The following is a 16,602-nucleotide window of genomic DNA, read 5'->3' as shown; positions in this document are numbered from 1 at the left end:
ACTGTGATGTACTTGCGCAATTGTCGATAAAAACCTCTATCTATCTATCTATCTATCTATCTATCTATCTATCTATCTATCTATCTATCTATCTATCTATCTATCTATCTATCTATCTATCTATCTATCACATTAAATCAAAAGGGTTAATTGTCAATTAGATAAATATCACACATAAGATGAAATATGTTGAAGACTGCACTGCATAATGTGTACAGCATACAACAACAACTACATTCTAATATCAGTGTTTACCTGAAGGCAGTGAGGTACTCCACGTCACCCATAGGGGGCTCCACTCCTCCAGTCCAAGCTATGTTCACATTAAAACCAACACCTGCAGCTGACCCCACCTGCACAGAGAGATTACCCAATTACTTGTGTTATTGTTCTGATGTGTGTATTTTGTTAGTGTGTGTGTCTGTGTGTGGAAGTAATGGTAATAAATGAAATAATAAAATATATAGTAAAATATGAAACAAAACAACAGTATTTTTCCTTGGTCCCACTGGTTGTGCAGTGACAGATCACACCACTAGATGGCACATCAGTTTTTTTTTCTTTTTAATAATTTAAATTATTATATATTATGTATAGATAAATCATATTATATTAACATTCTATTCTATTGAAGCCAGTTGAAAGTGTTTCTCGTGCAGAGCAGAGTGCAGGAGACTAAAACCAATTACATAAACAAGCTCCTCTGTCCAGTCCAGCAGATGGTGAGTATTTACCGTAAGAAGAACTGGACCATGTCAAGACAATATCTTATCCTGTTTATGAATAACAGGAATATGAATGTACAGTCAGCGTTTTTGTTGAATTAAAATTGAAATATACTTTTTGCTTCCACAGTTTGCTTCGTTTTCTATGGGATCTTTATTCTTAGTCTGAAAAATACCCTCTAATCTGAACAGAAATGATCAAAATGTATTTCACTTGAAGCCTTCTGCACTTTATCTGTCTAATTGCTGCCACTTTTATATTTCAGTGTTTGTTTTGTTATTGTTATCTATCTGTTTTTATTCACTATGACGTGTGCTGTTGCCTTCCTTGGCCAGGTCACCCTTGTGAAAGGGGTCTTGATCTCAATGGGTCTTTTATCTGGTTAAATAAATAAAAATAATAAAGTGAGATGAAACAGGGAAACAGAGAGGATGCACATGTGTGTGAATGTCTGAACAAAAGAAAGGGCCCAAAAAAGAATCAGCAGAGGAGGACGATCAGCAGGAGAAGAGGAAGCAGCAGTCGCAGCAAATTTTCACACTGTTTGACTGCTGGACAGCTGGTACTGGCAACGCCCCAAGAGATGGAGACGGGCTCCAGCAAAGGGACGACAGAACTCACTGTCAGTGTTGGGAATGCACACTTTAATATGTCTGCTTTGATAATGTTTGATGAAGGAAGGAAATGCATTTATCAGGCCATAAGAATACACACGTGTTTTGGTTTGACACACTGAATGTCAGTGTTACAGTTTTTCTCCACTGGTCTGGCTCATTTCTCTAAACAGAAATTCTCAAAACTCTAAGATTTGGCAAAACAGTGTTACAGTTCAGCACAACATAGATCACTTGAAAAATTGCATCTCTCTCTCAAAACAGTTCACTCATGTGTTAAAACTAAATTTCCTTCTCATACAAATAGTCAGTGCCCCCATAATGCAGCGTCTCTTTGGCATTGTGTGAGCACTGCAAGTGGTTTGGAGGTTTGTCCACGTTGTTTTGAGAATGTAATTTCTGTTTCGAAAAATGAGCCAAACCAATGGAGAAAAACTGTAATATGGGTAAGGGACGGTGCTGTCACCACTGCATTTATTTTTAATGAATTTATATACAGACATTTGAGTATTTCTACTAATATTAGACTTTACTGAAGCCCTGAGGAGACAGGCAGCATGCAGCTCCATGTCAGAGGGAGAGCATCCATGACAGTGAGGGTCTCCAGTGGACCAAACACTGGTGTTATAGTTGGATGTGTTTCAGAAAGTAGGACATACATTGCAGGTTCAACTATTTCTGAAACCTCTACCTTGTGTGTGTGTGTGTGTGTGTGTACCTCTTCAGGAGCTCCGCTGCCTGGAAAGAAGTTTCCATTGTCGTACCGATGGAGGGAGATGTAGAGGACGTTAGGGTCACTGTAGAAGGCTTGCTGGGTGCCGTTGCCATGGTGAATGTCCTGCAGTGACAGGTCGCAGTGGCATCAGAGAGAAGGTCAGTGGGATAAATACTCAAACCCACAGAACTTTATTGAAACAAGCAGAAATCCCTGAGACGACAACTGCCAGGATGTGTTTTGGGGGAAATGTGTATAAAATGATGTTTTTTGTTTTATAGCAAGGTCAGTGTGGCACTGGTACAAACTGACCAAGCAGTAGTAGTGCCAGTTCAAAGCCCAGTTCATACAGATGAAAATGAATCATCTCCATAGTTTGAACTAATAAGCTCCAAAAATGAGCTAATTCATGTTTGTTTGTTAAGCTTATTTAAATACTGTATGTCTGGTTCCATTGGTCGTCCTGTTTTTTACTGTTCTGTGTCATATTTGTTTGGTTTGTTTTTTTGTTTCTTGCACAAAATAAAAAATAATGAATAAATAGGTAAAAGCTTATTTCAATAAATAGCCTGCTATTCTTTTTAAATGAAACCTCCTTTGAAAAAAAAAAGGAATTTTTCCTTCCCGGTGGGCGGGGCTTGGGGGCAAGGCTGACTGCTTCGTTCTGAAATCACAAAGTTACAGAAGTCCTGACAGACAGCTGGTTTTAAGGCTCAGTTTCAAATAAACAGTGCATTTCTCTGTGGATTGAGGCTTATTAAAGATATTAAAGATGGGAAATCATTTTCTGGAGCATTTTTGACTGTATTGCTTGAAATCCTATTCACCGCAGTTGCAACCAATTAATTTAATGCTTGTTCACAAAAATGAAAAATGTCACCTGTGGAACAGATAAAAACCATCCGATCATTTTGAACGCCACCAACAAATTCATTGGATCGTTACGCATGTATCGAAGTGCCATCTGGACTAAAATGTAGCCTGCTCCAACCGTTTTACCAGGATCTCCTACTCTACCTTTAATATGAAGCCTAGACCTGATTTATGATCAAAGAAGATGAGGAAATGTAACTTTTTACAACATGGAACTATTAAAATACTCACTAATTTTTACAATTTTACAGAGCCTTTATTTTTTTTCATCTAGACCTATAATTTCTATGAATGATTAAAATATGTGTATTTGTGTATCAGTGCTTCTCACCCAATCCACAATTAAGATCTTGCCCACTCCAAGTTTCTGTTGCAGCAGCTTGGCAGTGATAGCTACTGAATTGAAGAAACAAAACCCCCTGTTCAAAGACACACACACACACACACACATAAATACATGCATACAAAAAAAGTGCACTGTTAGCCACCACCAAGATGTGAAGTAATGAAATATCTGGTTGTGTAGCAGTCATGTTGTGATTGTGCTTACATGGCCGTGGATTCCTCCGCGTGGTGACCCGGTGGACGCACCACTGCAAAGCCATTCTGGTGTAAAAACAGTGAAGAACATGTCACACACAAAAGCTAAGTGTTGTGTCTGTGTGCATACACACTGGTGAATATCTCTGCGCGTGTGTGTTACTGTACCTTCAGCTCCCCCGCCGCCACCCTGAAGGCCAGCTCGATGACCGAGCCCACCGCCATGCGCACCGCCGCCGACGAGTGCATCTCGTTCCACACGGTGTCGCTGTCCACCTGCGGCGCAGAGCTCAGGGTTAGGCTTCAAACTGAGAGACACAGCAGCGTCAGGTGCAAAAACTGAGAAATACTGTCTCACCCCTATTCCTCCACAGGGAAGAACGGCATACATCTTCTGGCTGATTGGACCTGAAACAACCAATCAGCAGAAGTTTACAGGCACCGTAGCGTCTGAGCATCAGACAGGTAGGCAGACAGGAATCTATGAATTTTTTATACCTTATTTCTATTGTCTCTATTTGTTACTGATCACTTTGTTCTTTATCTCTTCATTTTTTCTAATTTTGCTCATATAATGTTGATTATGTATGCACTTTATCTCCTTTTTTTTCTCTATGTTTATTTGTTAGCCATAGAAATTTGTTTTGTTGTAATTTGTGACAGGGGTGGAACTTATGTACAAGCCAATCGGCTTTGTTCCCTCCTTGTACCATTGTATATAAATGTGTGCTAAATAAATAAAGCTGAAACCTGAAACAGACAGACAGACAGACACCTACCCAGCAGTTTCTTGTGGTCCAGTTTGTGTCGGTTGAGTGGACTGGTTCCATAGAGCAGGGTGTGAAACTCTGAATGAACAGACTGGATCTCATCCAGAGACGCTTTACGCCCACGGATCCTCTGCTCGCACAAAAGACGGAGAGACAGACTGAGTGAGGTTTTGCATTTCTAATTCGCACATTAGGGGGAAGAAAAAAAAATTAACTATTGTTCACTACTTATTGTTTAAGAGCTCTTATACATGAGATGGTGGGTGTAAACAGATACTGTATATACAGTAAACAATGATAATGAACTACTGTGAGGGCTTTTCTATGGGATAACTGTCCGTTGTGCAGCGACGATGAATATACACTGTGGGTGGAGCTTTGCTGTGAGTGCAAAGGTCCAGTTTGGACATTGTTACATCTGAGTGTGTGTTTGTGGTTCTCATGTGGAGATGATCCTTTATTCCTAAGGAAAAAACAAGGCTGCTCCTCACTGTGACAAACCTGCAGAGAGCTGTTTGAGGATTAAGGTTAAAAGTAGCTTTAGGAGTTTCTGAGGGTAAGGGGCAAGAGAATGTATTAACATTTGCCCCACAAAGCCAGAGGTACAAGAATGTGTGTATGTGTGTGTGTGTACACTTGTACAGCTATACATGTGAGGACCAGTTTGAGTTTTAAACCATCAGAGTGAGGACATTTTGGGAAAGTGAGGACATTTCGGCCGGTCCTCACTTTCTCAGACCCCTTCCAAGGAGACTTTCAGTGTTGTGCCTGATCGCGTTCAATGAACGATCATTTTTGTGCGAACGTGAACTGAACGTACTGTATTTCCGCTTGATGAACGTTGTTGTGAACGCGTTCATTTGGCGTTTGTGAACAGCGCTCTCTCAAAGTATGACTTCGTTTAGGAGTGTGCCAGATTTCCATAAGGCTTCCGGGCAAAACCCAGCTAAAACACCGTAAACAGGCGTTAATATGCAGCGGAAAAACCAGCCAATTTGGCAACACCTATCAGCTGTTTGGATCAGCAGCGCATGGAAGAGGCGGAGTGATACAGCACGTGGCGGAGCCTGTCTGTGTGGAGGAATACTGACCCAGTTGGTTAGTAAAAGATAAACAGGGTTAGAGAGGGAAGTCCAACTCATTTGACATATTTGAGAATTTTATAACGCAATAGTTACTTTTCCTGGTAATTACTTTCATCACGTTGTAACCCAGTTACTTTTTGGGGAAAGTAAAGTAGTAACTATAACTAATACTGGTTAAAACTGCTAAAATAATTGCTGTCTGTGGTTTGATATGGGCTGAGGCAATCATTTTGAAAAATAATAGCTTGTAGCAACATATTAAAAAAAAAAAAAAAAAAAAAGAACTAGTTCAGATTTGGAACTGTGAACTTAGTTCAAAATTTTGAATTATTAACTCATTTCAGTTCATTTTAAAATGAACTGAACTAGGTAGTTCATTTTAAAATTAGTGAACTGAACTTTGAACTAGTCCATCTAGAAAGTGAACATTCCCAACACTGAAGACTTTATAATAACTAGGTTATTATAATTAGGTTTAAGTTAGGTTACAGTAAGAGTAATGATTAAGGTTAGGCATTTGTTTTGGATGGTTAAGGTTAGGGTAAGGAGCAAGGGAAAACATTATGTCATTGAGTGTCCTCACAAAGATAGCCATACAGACATGTGCGTGTGTGTGAGTGTGTGTACCTCGCAGCGGCCCAGCAGGCCCGTCTCCTGCAGTCTGGACCAGATGCTCTGCACTCTCCCAGCATGCTCCGGGTGGATGTGAGCGTTGCCACAAACACACTGATGCTTCAGCATCAGACTGTCGTAGACAAGCCCTGGAGGAACAGAGAGAGAGAGAGAGAGAGAGAGAGAGAGGGAGAGAGAGACAGATGTGAGAAACCAAACATCTTTGCATAAAAGCCAATAGAGAGACAGCTGAGGTGTGTGACCGCTACTGAAAACTGAGCACAGGCGACGGAAGTGGAAAAATCATTCCAGAGCATACCCCGCCCCTCTCAGCTGGGATAGCCCCCCCGCCTTGCAACCTCCAGTATGAAATATGAGAAATACAAGATACTATTCACAATTTTTTCTGAGTTCTCAGTTTTAGTCCGAGCCCCGACCCAATGGGACGATAACTTATAGGCCTGCACTCAGCCTGTCCAACACTGTCTTTTCTTTTTTATGTATTGTTTTATGGCTTTGTTGTAAAGCACTTTGGGTACCTTCTGGCTATTGTAAAGGGCAATACAAACAAAATTTGATTGATTGATTGATTGATTTTCTTGTTAAAATGTTTCTGCTCCATGTCAGAATCACGGATAGCTCCTCTCTATGACACTTGTACACTGCCTGTCCCAAAAAGAAAGTCACACACCATAATATTTCATTGGACCGCATTTAGCTTTGATTATGACATGTATTTGCTGTTGCATCGTTTGCAAAGTCACAACATTCATTTTTTTAAGTTTCTCAATGGGGTTAAGGTCTGGACTCTGTGGTCACACTGGACCACATTTCCTCCTTGAAGAAGATGTTTCCACACTATCCTTCCAGTTTGTAATAATGAGTTGGACAGTTGCAGTCTCAGAATTCTCCTTAGATGTTTTATTTGCTTGATGCCAATAATCTGACCCTTCTGAAACAGATTAACATCTTGTCCACGACCACAGGATGTGTCTTCCAACATGGTTGTTTAAGAAATGAGATTGCATCAGTTAGGGCTAAATAAGTTGTCATCCAATCATCCATGCAGTAATTATCCAATGAGAGGCTCTTACCTATTAGCTTAGATAAATCCATATGGTGACTTTTTTTTTGGACGGGCAGTGTATCTTGACCAGTAATTTTGTTGTTTTTACTAATTTACTATGTGGTTCACAGCTAGCCCCCTGGTGGTGCCGGGTGTGAGCCTGTTGAGCTCCGGCTCAATATTGAACGTGATAAACTCGGGCGAGTAGGGCTCCGGCTTTAACTCGGTCGGGTCGTGTCAGGTTTGGATTTTCCAGCCCGCTAAGAACTCTGACGTCAACACAACAACAAATGCCATCACTGTTTTTTTGTAGTGGCAAACAAACTCCACAAGAGGTCAGTGGTTACATGTGAAAGATGAGCGGCCCATTTCACTGCAGCAGACATACAGGGTTCCAGAGAAGATGTTGCAGTGTCAACAGCGTTCGGCCTCATTAAACAACCTGTCACTTCAGACAAAATGCCTCATTACAATTTTTTGCACTTCGCTGCTTCTCAAGCCATGAATATCATAATCATTGTTCCTCCTTTGAGCTGCATCAGTGACAAATGTCCGTTACATGCAGGTGAGACTCTGAGATCTTAAGACTTAGTGTAAATGGGGCCAGGTGTAAATGTGGGTCTACAATTACTGATTGTGTTCCTTTTTACTGATAAATCAATTTATTTTTCAATAAAACACAAAAAGAACACAAGAAGAAAAAGTTTGGTAAGCATTAGTTAAGCATTAATAAATACTGAATTATTCATTTATAACACATGAATACTCATTAGTATATAGTTTATAAATACAGTTAGTGCTTATCAATGATGAGTACAACATTTTTAACTGTGTTTATAAACTGCATACTAATGAGTATTCATGTGTTACAAATGATGAATTCAGTGACTAATGTTTAATAGTGTGTGTACTTAATATAAAGTGTTACCAAAAGTTCAAGTGAAAAATATTTGTTTCAAACTCAACTGAGAAAATCAGCAAATATTGAATTTGCTGTTTTAAAAAAAGTATTTTTCATGTCATAATAAAATAATTTTACAGAGGGAGAGTAGAGATGTCCCCTGAAACTCAGAAGCTTTTTAATTAGAAACAAATACAGGGGGTGGTCTTTATATACATTATTAATAATTGAAATGACAACATCTTTAAACAAAGAAAAGAGAAAACGACAACAACAAAACAACAGAGAAATCATCAGCCGGTGATAAATCACCACAACAAATGATCAAATGTTACAAAACGCTACTTTAAATTTAGTGGCGTTTCATTCACTTCAGCAGAAATGAGTCAGGCCTCTGTTGCTAAGCAACAAGCATCGTAGCTTTCAGTAGATGGTGGACCGACACCGGGACAGCTGATGTCGAACTCTCATTCAGTCACAAAGCAGATGTACACACACACACACTACACACTACACACTACACACTATATACACACATACTGACCAGTAGTAAAGAGGTGTTTGATGGGATTGACGGTGGATGCGGGAGAGGACTGCGCTCTTCCCAGAGGTCTGTGGGGCAACGAGGACTGGAACACACCCAGCTGCTGCAAGGGCTGATGGGAAAAGAGACAGAGAAAGTTAGGAGTCTGAGCAGAAGGATGAATCACACATCAGTCCATTCACTGCAGTGTGTGTGTGTGGGTGATACAGTGTAACACCACCACTGCTCCTGTCTCTCTCTCTGTCATCACACACACCCACACACACACACACACACACACACACACACACACACACACTTAAAGTTACTGTAATGCTAAATCTCATTCATAAAAATCAGTTGCATGCTTTATAAATGACATGGATTGATTGATTGATTCATACTGATTGGTTAATTGATCACTAAACCTTGCAGCCCTTTTCATACATCATGACTCTGTGACTGACAGTCTGGATCAGCAGCCTCCACAGTGTGTGTGTGTGTGTGTGTAGGTTTGTGTAACCACAGCAGACACACATGTTGTGTAGAGTCTATATATAGGAAGTGTTGCTGTGCTCCCTGCTGCAAACTGGGTGACTCATCATGTGTGGGTGGACACTAAAACACACACACACACACACACACACACTTGTAGATATGCAGACATAAAGGAACGCACACACACACACACGGAGCAGTGAGTCCAGTGGTTGAGTCATCGCCTTGTGATGTCACCGCAACGTCAACAATTGTGTGTGTGAGGTGTGTCAAGTATCTGAGTTTAGCTCTGCCCAGACACCAACAAGTGTGTGTGCAATGTGTGCAATGTGTGTGTGTGTGTGTGTTTGTCCCTGCTGTGAAGGCGGTCTCAGGAATTTTTTGGACAAACTCTGTGAATGTAAATGTGCAGTTTTCAGGTTTGAATCCTGCCCTTTTCACTTCCAGTAAAATGTCAAAGCTTCTTTCTTTCTTTCTTCTGATGACTCATCCCGTGTGTGTGCGTGTCTGTGCAGTCAAAAGTGATCACACGCACACATTTTAGACCGATCCATTCAATCCCCCCCCCCCGAATACAAGCGGCTTTTTCATTTATTTTTTTGCAAACACTGTCCACAGTGAAACTCGGGTATCATTTCAGAGCTCCGACTTTCCGACGACATGGCAGCCAGCACCGAGCTTACCCGCTCCATGTATATATTATGAATGATATGAACGGCAAATTCAGAGCTTACCGGAACACTTCAGTTTGTTGGTGGGGGTGATTACTGATTAATGAAAAACATACTTGTGAACGAAACAATCGATTTTCGTGAATAGATAACGGGAGAAGTTACACAATGTCCCTTTAAAGCACACAGGGTTTTTTATCAAACATAAGTTTTGAATCCAGCAAGGGGAGGGGAGGGGAACAAGCCAGAGGGGTAAGGGTGGTATGGGTGGGATAAGGGTGGGACAATACTGTAGCTCACATAATTATGATATATACATTTTATGTATGTACGATGTACGGTGGTATATGTATGCCAATTATGTAGTTGTGAATATGATTTAATGTGGGCATATTGTAAAAGGTGTGTGGGGGGGTGAAATAATAAAAACTTGATCACAAAAAAAAAAACTTAAGTTTTGACGGATAATGGACAGATAAACATTTTATATGTCAGCTCTCTGTAAAGCATCGTGAACCACACACACAGCAGGATGTCTGGTCTACATGACGACAAGTTGTGTGAAGGTGAACAGCAGCTGCAGCTGCAGCCGCCTCAGGTTCGGACCCGAGTTAACAGAGGAGCAGAGAGACTGATGGCTGCGATGAGTCAGACAGTGAAAACATGGAGAACATCTGCAACACGGCAAAACAAAGTGAGAGATAAAACAAACGGAGGGGAGGAGGAGGAGGAGAAGGGGAGGAGGGGGGTTGGGTGATGATGCATTCGCGTGATTCATCCCTCTGTGGGACGAAGCTGCGTAACCAGTGTCCTGAGCTGGAGACTAACTCTGGACTCAATGCGGCGATTCCCGCCACATCTCACCTGACACACACACACATCAGGATGTATCATTTATCCACCCAGCCATTATGCTCCAAATGTATTTAATCCAACTGATTTTCAAGTGACGTCAAGCAACTCTAAAAAAAAAAAACACATCATCATGATAATTTTAAAAGTTTCTTCTTTTTTACGTAAACTGAAAATCTTTTAATCTGGCTTTTATATAATGTCTGGAATTCTATGGTTTATAGCTACTCTATTACTTTTATCAGTATTTGTTGAATTTTATTGTTTTCACTGATTGATCGTCTTTTATTCTTGACCTTGTTTCTTTCGTTTATTACTTTTTTGTGATGTTTTTATTCATTTTTATCTTTATTTTAATGACTGTTTCTATTTTTTCTAAATCTAATAACATTTTAACCACTCATATGTCATGGCGCAGTGTGCATTGGTCTCTGAGTCCTTTCTGATTTTACTAATGCTTATGTGTTTCAGTCAAACTGTAAAACATTTTGAATTGCATTTGATTTGTTTGAAAGGTGCTATTTAAATTAAATTTGATTGATTTGAAGTAGTCCAACATCTTTTTTTTCTATCAGTGTGATGTCGTAACGTTTGATGTCAAACAGCTGATTGGGTCTGTGCGGCGACAAAAACACGGTAGTTTTTATACAAACCTGCCCGTAGCTCCCCCTCTCGTCTTCGTCCCCCTCCCTCAGCTGGATGATGTCTTCATCCTCTTCCTCCTCGTCCAGCTCGCTCTCGGTGCTCTCTCCTTTGACGTGCATGCCCCCGCGCTCCTCCTCGCCCTTCAGGTGCACGCCCAGTCTCTCAGAGGAGGGGGTGCTGTCGTCGGAGCCCTCCTTCTGAAGCCTGGCGATTCACAGTGTTAGGGCGGAGTTACAAACAATATTGGGTCAATGACGAGATGCAACCCACTGTCAGGTGGTGTAACTAGTATTTTTTTCATTAAAAAATCTATTTACTATACACAGGAAAATAACTTTTGCAATGCAACACTATTTTACAATATTTGTCACATGTTATTTAAAAGAAAGGCTTTTAGTGTTGAGGACATGTCCTTCCCAGCGTTGTTAAAATGCATTAAAATTTCAATTTAATGTTTTCAGAAGAAAGTATATTTTTATATACATTTATTATTCTAATACTATATTATTCTTTTGTGGTTACACATTTGATATTTTCAGGGCTTTCAGATAAAAAATGTAATTTCAAACGAAATAAAACCAACATGAATACAAAAATGTACATTTCAACGAATCTGATGCTTTAAAAACACTTTTTTACCTATTAATTCTCATTTATTTAAAACATTTTTTTATTTGTCACTGACCCCTATACTGACTGATTAGTTCTCATTAATGCCCCACCTGTGAGGGCCCACCCCTCCGTCATCCTCCTGCATGTCATTGGTCTCTGTTAACTCCTCCTCAGTCTCCTCTGGGTGGGTGGGTGGCGGCCTGGGGAGTTCCGTCCCTTTTGACAGCATCTATACAACGCAAAAATAATCTTAAGTATAAAAACATGTGCACTTGTAAATGTTGTGTTTGTGAGTGTGTGAGCATGTGTACCTTGTAGTGTTTCTCCAGGAAGTGCTGGTGCTGCTGTTGGACCACCAGCTGCTGGAGGGCCTGGGGCGACTGGGGCAGAGGTGCACTCTGGGTGCGAGCCAGCGGGCGGTGGCGAGGCAGCTTGTTGACGGAGCGGATGCCACCGGACACGCCTCTCTCCGCCGTAACCAGGGGCGACTGGCTGTACATGGGGACTGAGCGGGGTCAGAGGAAAAAGACGATGAGTCGCATACTACAGGTGGACATGGATGACATGTCAGCAACGGTTTCAGATTTCAGATTTTTTTTTTTTTTTTAAATGGGAACAGTACATATTAATGAACATTTTCATGTAAATATGTGGGATTGTAGAAAAATGGCTATTTTACATCCCCAGTCCCATTAGCAGGTTGGTGTTGAACATAAAAACAATTATAGCTGCCGTGCAGCGATGGGTCGGGTCCGGGCTATTTTTGGGCAAATTTAGGCAATTCTGAGCACCAAACAGGAGAATAGCAAGTTTAGTGTTAAATTGTGGAAAAATTGTGGGAGGAGATAGGTTTAAGAAGTTTTACAGTTTTTGAGAGAGTGAGAGTGATGGACTTTATAACTTTGAATAGGTTTAAATGTAGAAAAGCTTCTTCAATACTGAGGCTACAGTTTGATGGAAGTTGTGAAGCTGTAGCACGTATGTTTGATTTGTTATATGAACTTTAGACGCTTGCTGTAGCGCCACCATCAGGACTATCAGTTTGAGTTTACAGCTGAGGAACTCTGGCATGGGACTGGACCTTTGTGCAAAGTTTGGTGAGTTTTAACCCTTGGGAAGTATGAGTTCCTCGGAAGAAAGAAGAAGAAAGAAAGAAGAATACCTAGGGACACAATAGTGTCTGAGCAGCTAAGCTAATGGCCGTAAAAAGTACAAAAGGCAGGACTAAGATAATAAAACAATGCACCATGATACAGTATACCCTTGACAACAAACACGAAACATATACTATACTGTAACATAAACAACATTCATAGACCAATAGCTAACTGGCCAAAAGAAAGGGGATCAAAAGATTACAGAAGAGTTATAAAGTGCTAGAGTGCTGATTAAAGTGTCATGTGCTAAAGTGACGAGTGCATAAAGTGCAAGATTGAATTGAATTGCACTTTGCCCATAGCACACGATGGCACATGCAGATGTGTGTCTAAATATAAGTTTGTATACAGTACATAAATGTATTATGTACACGCTATTGTGTGTGTGTGTGTGTGTGTGTGTGTGTATGTGTGTGAGTGTGTGTGTACCAGCTAGCATGGCTGTCTGTTGTCTGGCCTGCTCCAGTAGTAGTACATGTTGCAGTAATGAGGAATGGGCGGAGTGAGAGCTGGGAGTTTCTGAGTCGTGCCCCACCCCTGCAAAAAAAAAAAAAAAACAGAAAATCTTCCACAACTGTTGACAAGAATGTGTGATAATATACATCCCATGATAAGTAAGTGATATCCAGATCGTACCTGCAGGTAGGGAGGATGTGGAGAGGAACTTCCCCGTCAGAGCTCCTCCGCCTCGCAGCGACTGGATGGCTTGACGCTCGGCCTCCTGCTGGGTCGACAGCTTCTGTGGGGCCTGGAGCAGGGGGGGTGTTACCACGGTTACCACACCAGCACACGATAACTTGGACAAAGCGATTACGGAATAATCACGTAGTAAATATTTAATCTGATAATCATGATACTGAATATATCCTGGAGCTTCATAAAGATGTTATTTACATGTCATTACAGCGTAAGAGAGATACTTATTCACATGCATCATGGACAGCTGGAAAATCAGCTGTTAGATGACAACCTGACTTCCACTGGAATTGGCCACAACCCAAACCTTGATTAATAATTTCTAATACTAATTTGCTAGTTTGTTAATTTAGTTAATCATTGTTTATGCAATTAAAAAAAAAAGAAGCTTTGCTCAGGGATCCCTTGCTCTGTGTTTGGGAGTATTATATACAGTAATGATTCCTGCATATTGTTTGGACTGTGCAGTTGATATTATTAAGCAGCTCCAGCCAAACATGCATTAGATAAGTTTTAACTGGCAAAAGTTATCCTCATCTACTAAACAACAGAGCACACAGTTCAAACAAACAACAAACATAAAACCACAGTGTTGCTTGTTTAAAGGGATAGTTCAACATTTGGGCAAAGGTTCGTTACTTTCAATTGACGGTGCAAGCTATTTTTAGAACGGCGGAGCAGAGCTGCGAGCTGCTCAGAGCTACGCTACGGAGGCTAATGGGATTTCTTGGTTTCCCTCACCAAACTCATCAAATACACAACTCCAAAACGCTCTGGTGGACGTTCTGTTATTATCTCATAGCGTGGTGAATGTGCAGGTCACAACTTGTCCACAAGAGCGTTTTGGAGTTGTTGGATTGTGTATTTGATGAGTTTGATGAGGGAAACTAAGAAATCCCATGAGCCTCCATAGTGTAGCTCTGAGTAGCTTGCGGTTCTAAAAATAGCTTGCACCGACAAATAAAGGTAACAAACCTACTGCTAAGACTATAGGGATTACGGCATTGGGTCAATTTGCCAAAACTATCCCTTTAGATGCATCTTTCTATACATCTATCAGGGTTCAAAAACGGAATATAATAAGAAACCAGAGCAGAAAAGTTTTAAAAAAATATATAATAATAATCGTGATTATTCAGTAGTCTAATATCAGTGCACCTGTGTGTTTTAGTGTGTGTGTGTTGACCCACCGTGATGTGTGTGTTCGCAGGGAGCCCCAGGGAAATATTTGGCAGCGAGGGTGAGGTGTAGAGACTCAGAGGACTCAACGTCCCATCAGCCCCCAGGGTTTGGTGGAGAGACCTCAGCTGCAGACAGAGAACGTGTAAAAGGTTAACAGGGGGTGTGTGTTTAGGTGTGTTGAAGCTTAGGTTGCTATGACAACCATTGTTTTAAACATTTCCTGTAAACACTGACTGGCAGCATCACTTTCAAGTCAGTTCACTCTCTGAATCCTCCTGGACTTAACAACTATCTGAATACATTTACCAGAACTGTCCAGCATATTAAAGCTACTGTACTCTGTTATTAACTGTTCATGTATGAGCCTGATAATCCAACATGATAAAACAACCACTCCAACAAAACAACAACTGCAACTGTATATTGTGCTGTACTTGAATTAGCTACAAAAACAATGTACTTGTTAACTAAACTCCTCATTATGACAATCAGAATGGGTCAAATTAGATTTAAAGGTCCAGTGTGTAAAATGAGGGGAAAACAGTGACATCTAGCATTTCGATTCTATTATTTATGTAGTATCAGCAAGAATTATAAGGCTATAAAAAACCAAACAGATTTTATTTTATAGCGATTATACACTTGTACTAATATATTAATTGGTAGCATATTCCGATTTTGCCAATAGACCTTGACAAATATTGCACACTGGACCTTTAAAGCCTTTCAAAGGAAGTATTGATACTGTTTTAATCACATATTCCTTTTTTTTTTGAGAGATTATTTTGTTTTTAGGCTTAAGTTAGCCTCATACCTGTAGGTATTCAGTGGTTTACCGGTTTTATTATCTACAACAAAAAACAGTTTCTCTTATAATCACTGATAATGTACGGTATAATCCTGCTCTCTCTAACGGCTCCACTTCACTAGTATTTTAGATACTGGGATCTGCTTTTAGGAGATGTGTATTTTTTAACACCTATCTTTGCTGAACTGCTTTGCCAACTGCTCAGTGGCCATTTGTTTTTCTCCCCCATACACAAAATTGGCATTGGAAAACTGTCATTATTGGTAGATTTGTTTAAATCTTTGGTCTGCTGGGAAAAATAACACCCATGCAAACAGGATGCAAATCCAGATTCAGAGCCGTGCAGCAAAGTAAAACAGAACAGAAATTCTGCAAGTCATGCTGAACACAACAGAAAAAGCCTGACAGTTCAACAGGTAGACAAGTCCTTAGATTATGTCCTTATTTTGTTTTTATTAATTCTTATTCTGCTTTTACATTAGTTATAATGTTTTAATTATCTTGATCCTGTTTAACTCTGTTCTGTTCTGTTTTGATGTATTCCAAATTTCTCTGTTCAGCACATTGGTCCTCATTTGTTTTTAAAAGTGTACCACCGCCACCACATTAACTGACTTGACTTGATAAACCACGGTGAACTGTAGGTGGCGACCTTGAGCCGTGTGGAGACCTGACTGACTGATGACTGTGAAAATGAAACCAGCCCCAACCTATTAAAAATAAGATCTGTGTGTGATTTTGTGTTTTTACCTCTGTCTGTATGTTAGGGACTGATCCCGTGTTGCCATTGGCGATGGCTGAATTGGAACTATTGGGACTGCTGGGACCTGAACCTGGAGCGCTATTACAGAGAGAGGAGACTGGTCGAGGGACACAAGGCCATACAGGGAGAGAGAGAGAGAGAGAGAGAGAGAGAGGAAATCATCATCAAGTTAATTAATACAAAACTACAAATCTAGAGTGAGTGTGTGTGTGTGTGTGTGTGTGTGTGTGTGTGTGTGTGTGTGTGTGTGTGTGTAAAGCCCTTTGTCCTGAGCACTTGTTGCATGTGCTGTT

General features: G+C 40.5%; 1 protein-coding gene across 2 annotated transcripts in view; it reads right to left on the bottom strand.

The window, feature by feature from the left end:
• Positions 1–16,602, bottom strand: part of hdac5 (histone deacetylase 5) — a 74,245-nt gene that overhangs the window by 6,381 nt on the left and 51,262 nt on the right. For both annotated transcript variants that reach the window (XM_085785050.1, XM_085785051.1), the window contains 16 exons: positions 16,297–16,406; positions 14,747–14,863; positions 13,497–13,608; positions 13,290–13,397; positions 12,015–12,208; positions 11,814–11,932; positions 11,100–11,295; positions 8,447–8,558; positions 5,951–6,084; positions 4,248–4,368; positions 3,827–3,876; positions 3,637–3,744; positions 3,479–3,534; positions 3,260–3,347; positions 2,059–2,178; positions 256–353 (listed from right to left, as the gene is read on the bottom strand). In XM_085785050.1, the coding sequence (XP_085641176.1) occupies positions 256–353; positions 2,059–2,178; positions 3,260–3,347; positions 3,479–3,534; positions 3,637–3,744; positions 3,827–3,876; positions 4,248–4,368; positions 5,951–6,084; positions 8,447–8,558; positions 11,100–11,295; positions 11,814–11,932; positions 12,015–12,208; positions 13,290–13,397; positions 13,497–13,608; positions 14,747–14,863; positions 16,297–16,406 (1,843 nt within the window). The remainder of the gene's footprint in view (positions 1–255; positions 354–2,058; positions 2,179–3,259; positions 3,348–3,478; positions 3,535–3,636; positions 3,745–3,826; positions 3,877–4,247; positions 4,369–5,950; positions 6,085–8,446; positions 8,559–11,099; positions 11,296–11,813; positions 11,933–12,014; positions 12,209–13,289; positions 13,398–13,496; positions 13,609–14,746; positions 14,864–16,296; positions 16,407–16,602) is intronic.

This window comes from Trachurus japonicus, chromosome 8, assembly GCF_045865225.1.
Source record: "Trachurus japonicus isolate A0001 chromosome 8, Traja_1.0".
Taxonomy (NCBI): domain Eukaryota; kingdom Metazoa; phylum Chordata; class Actinopteri; order Carangiformes; family Carangidae; genus Trachurus; species Trachurus japonicus.
This window is presented reverse-complemented; position numbering and strand designations above follow the sequence as displayed.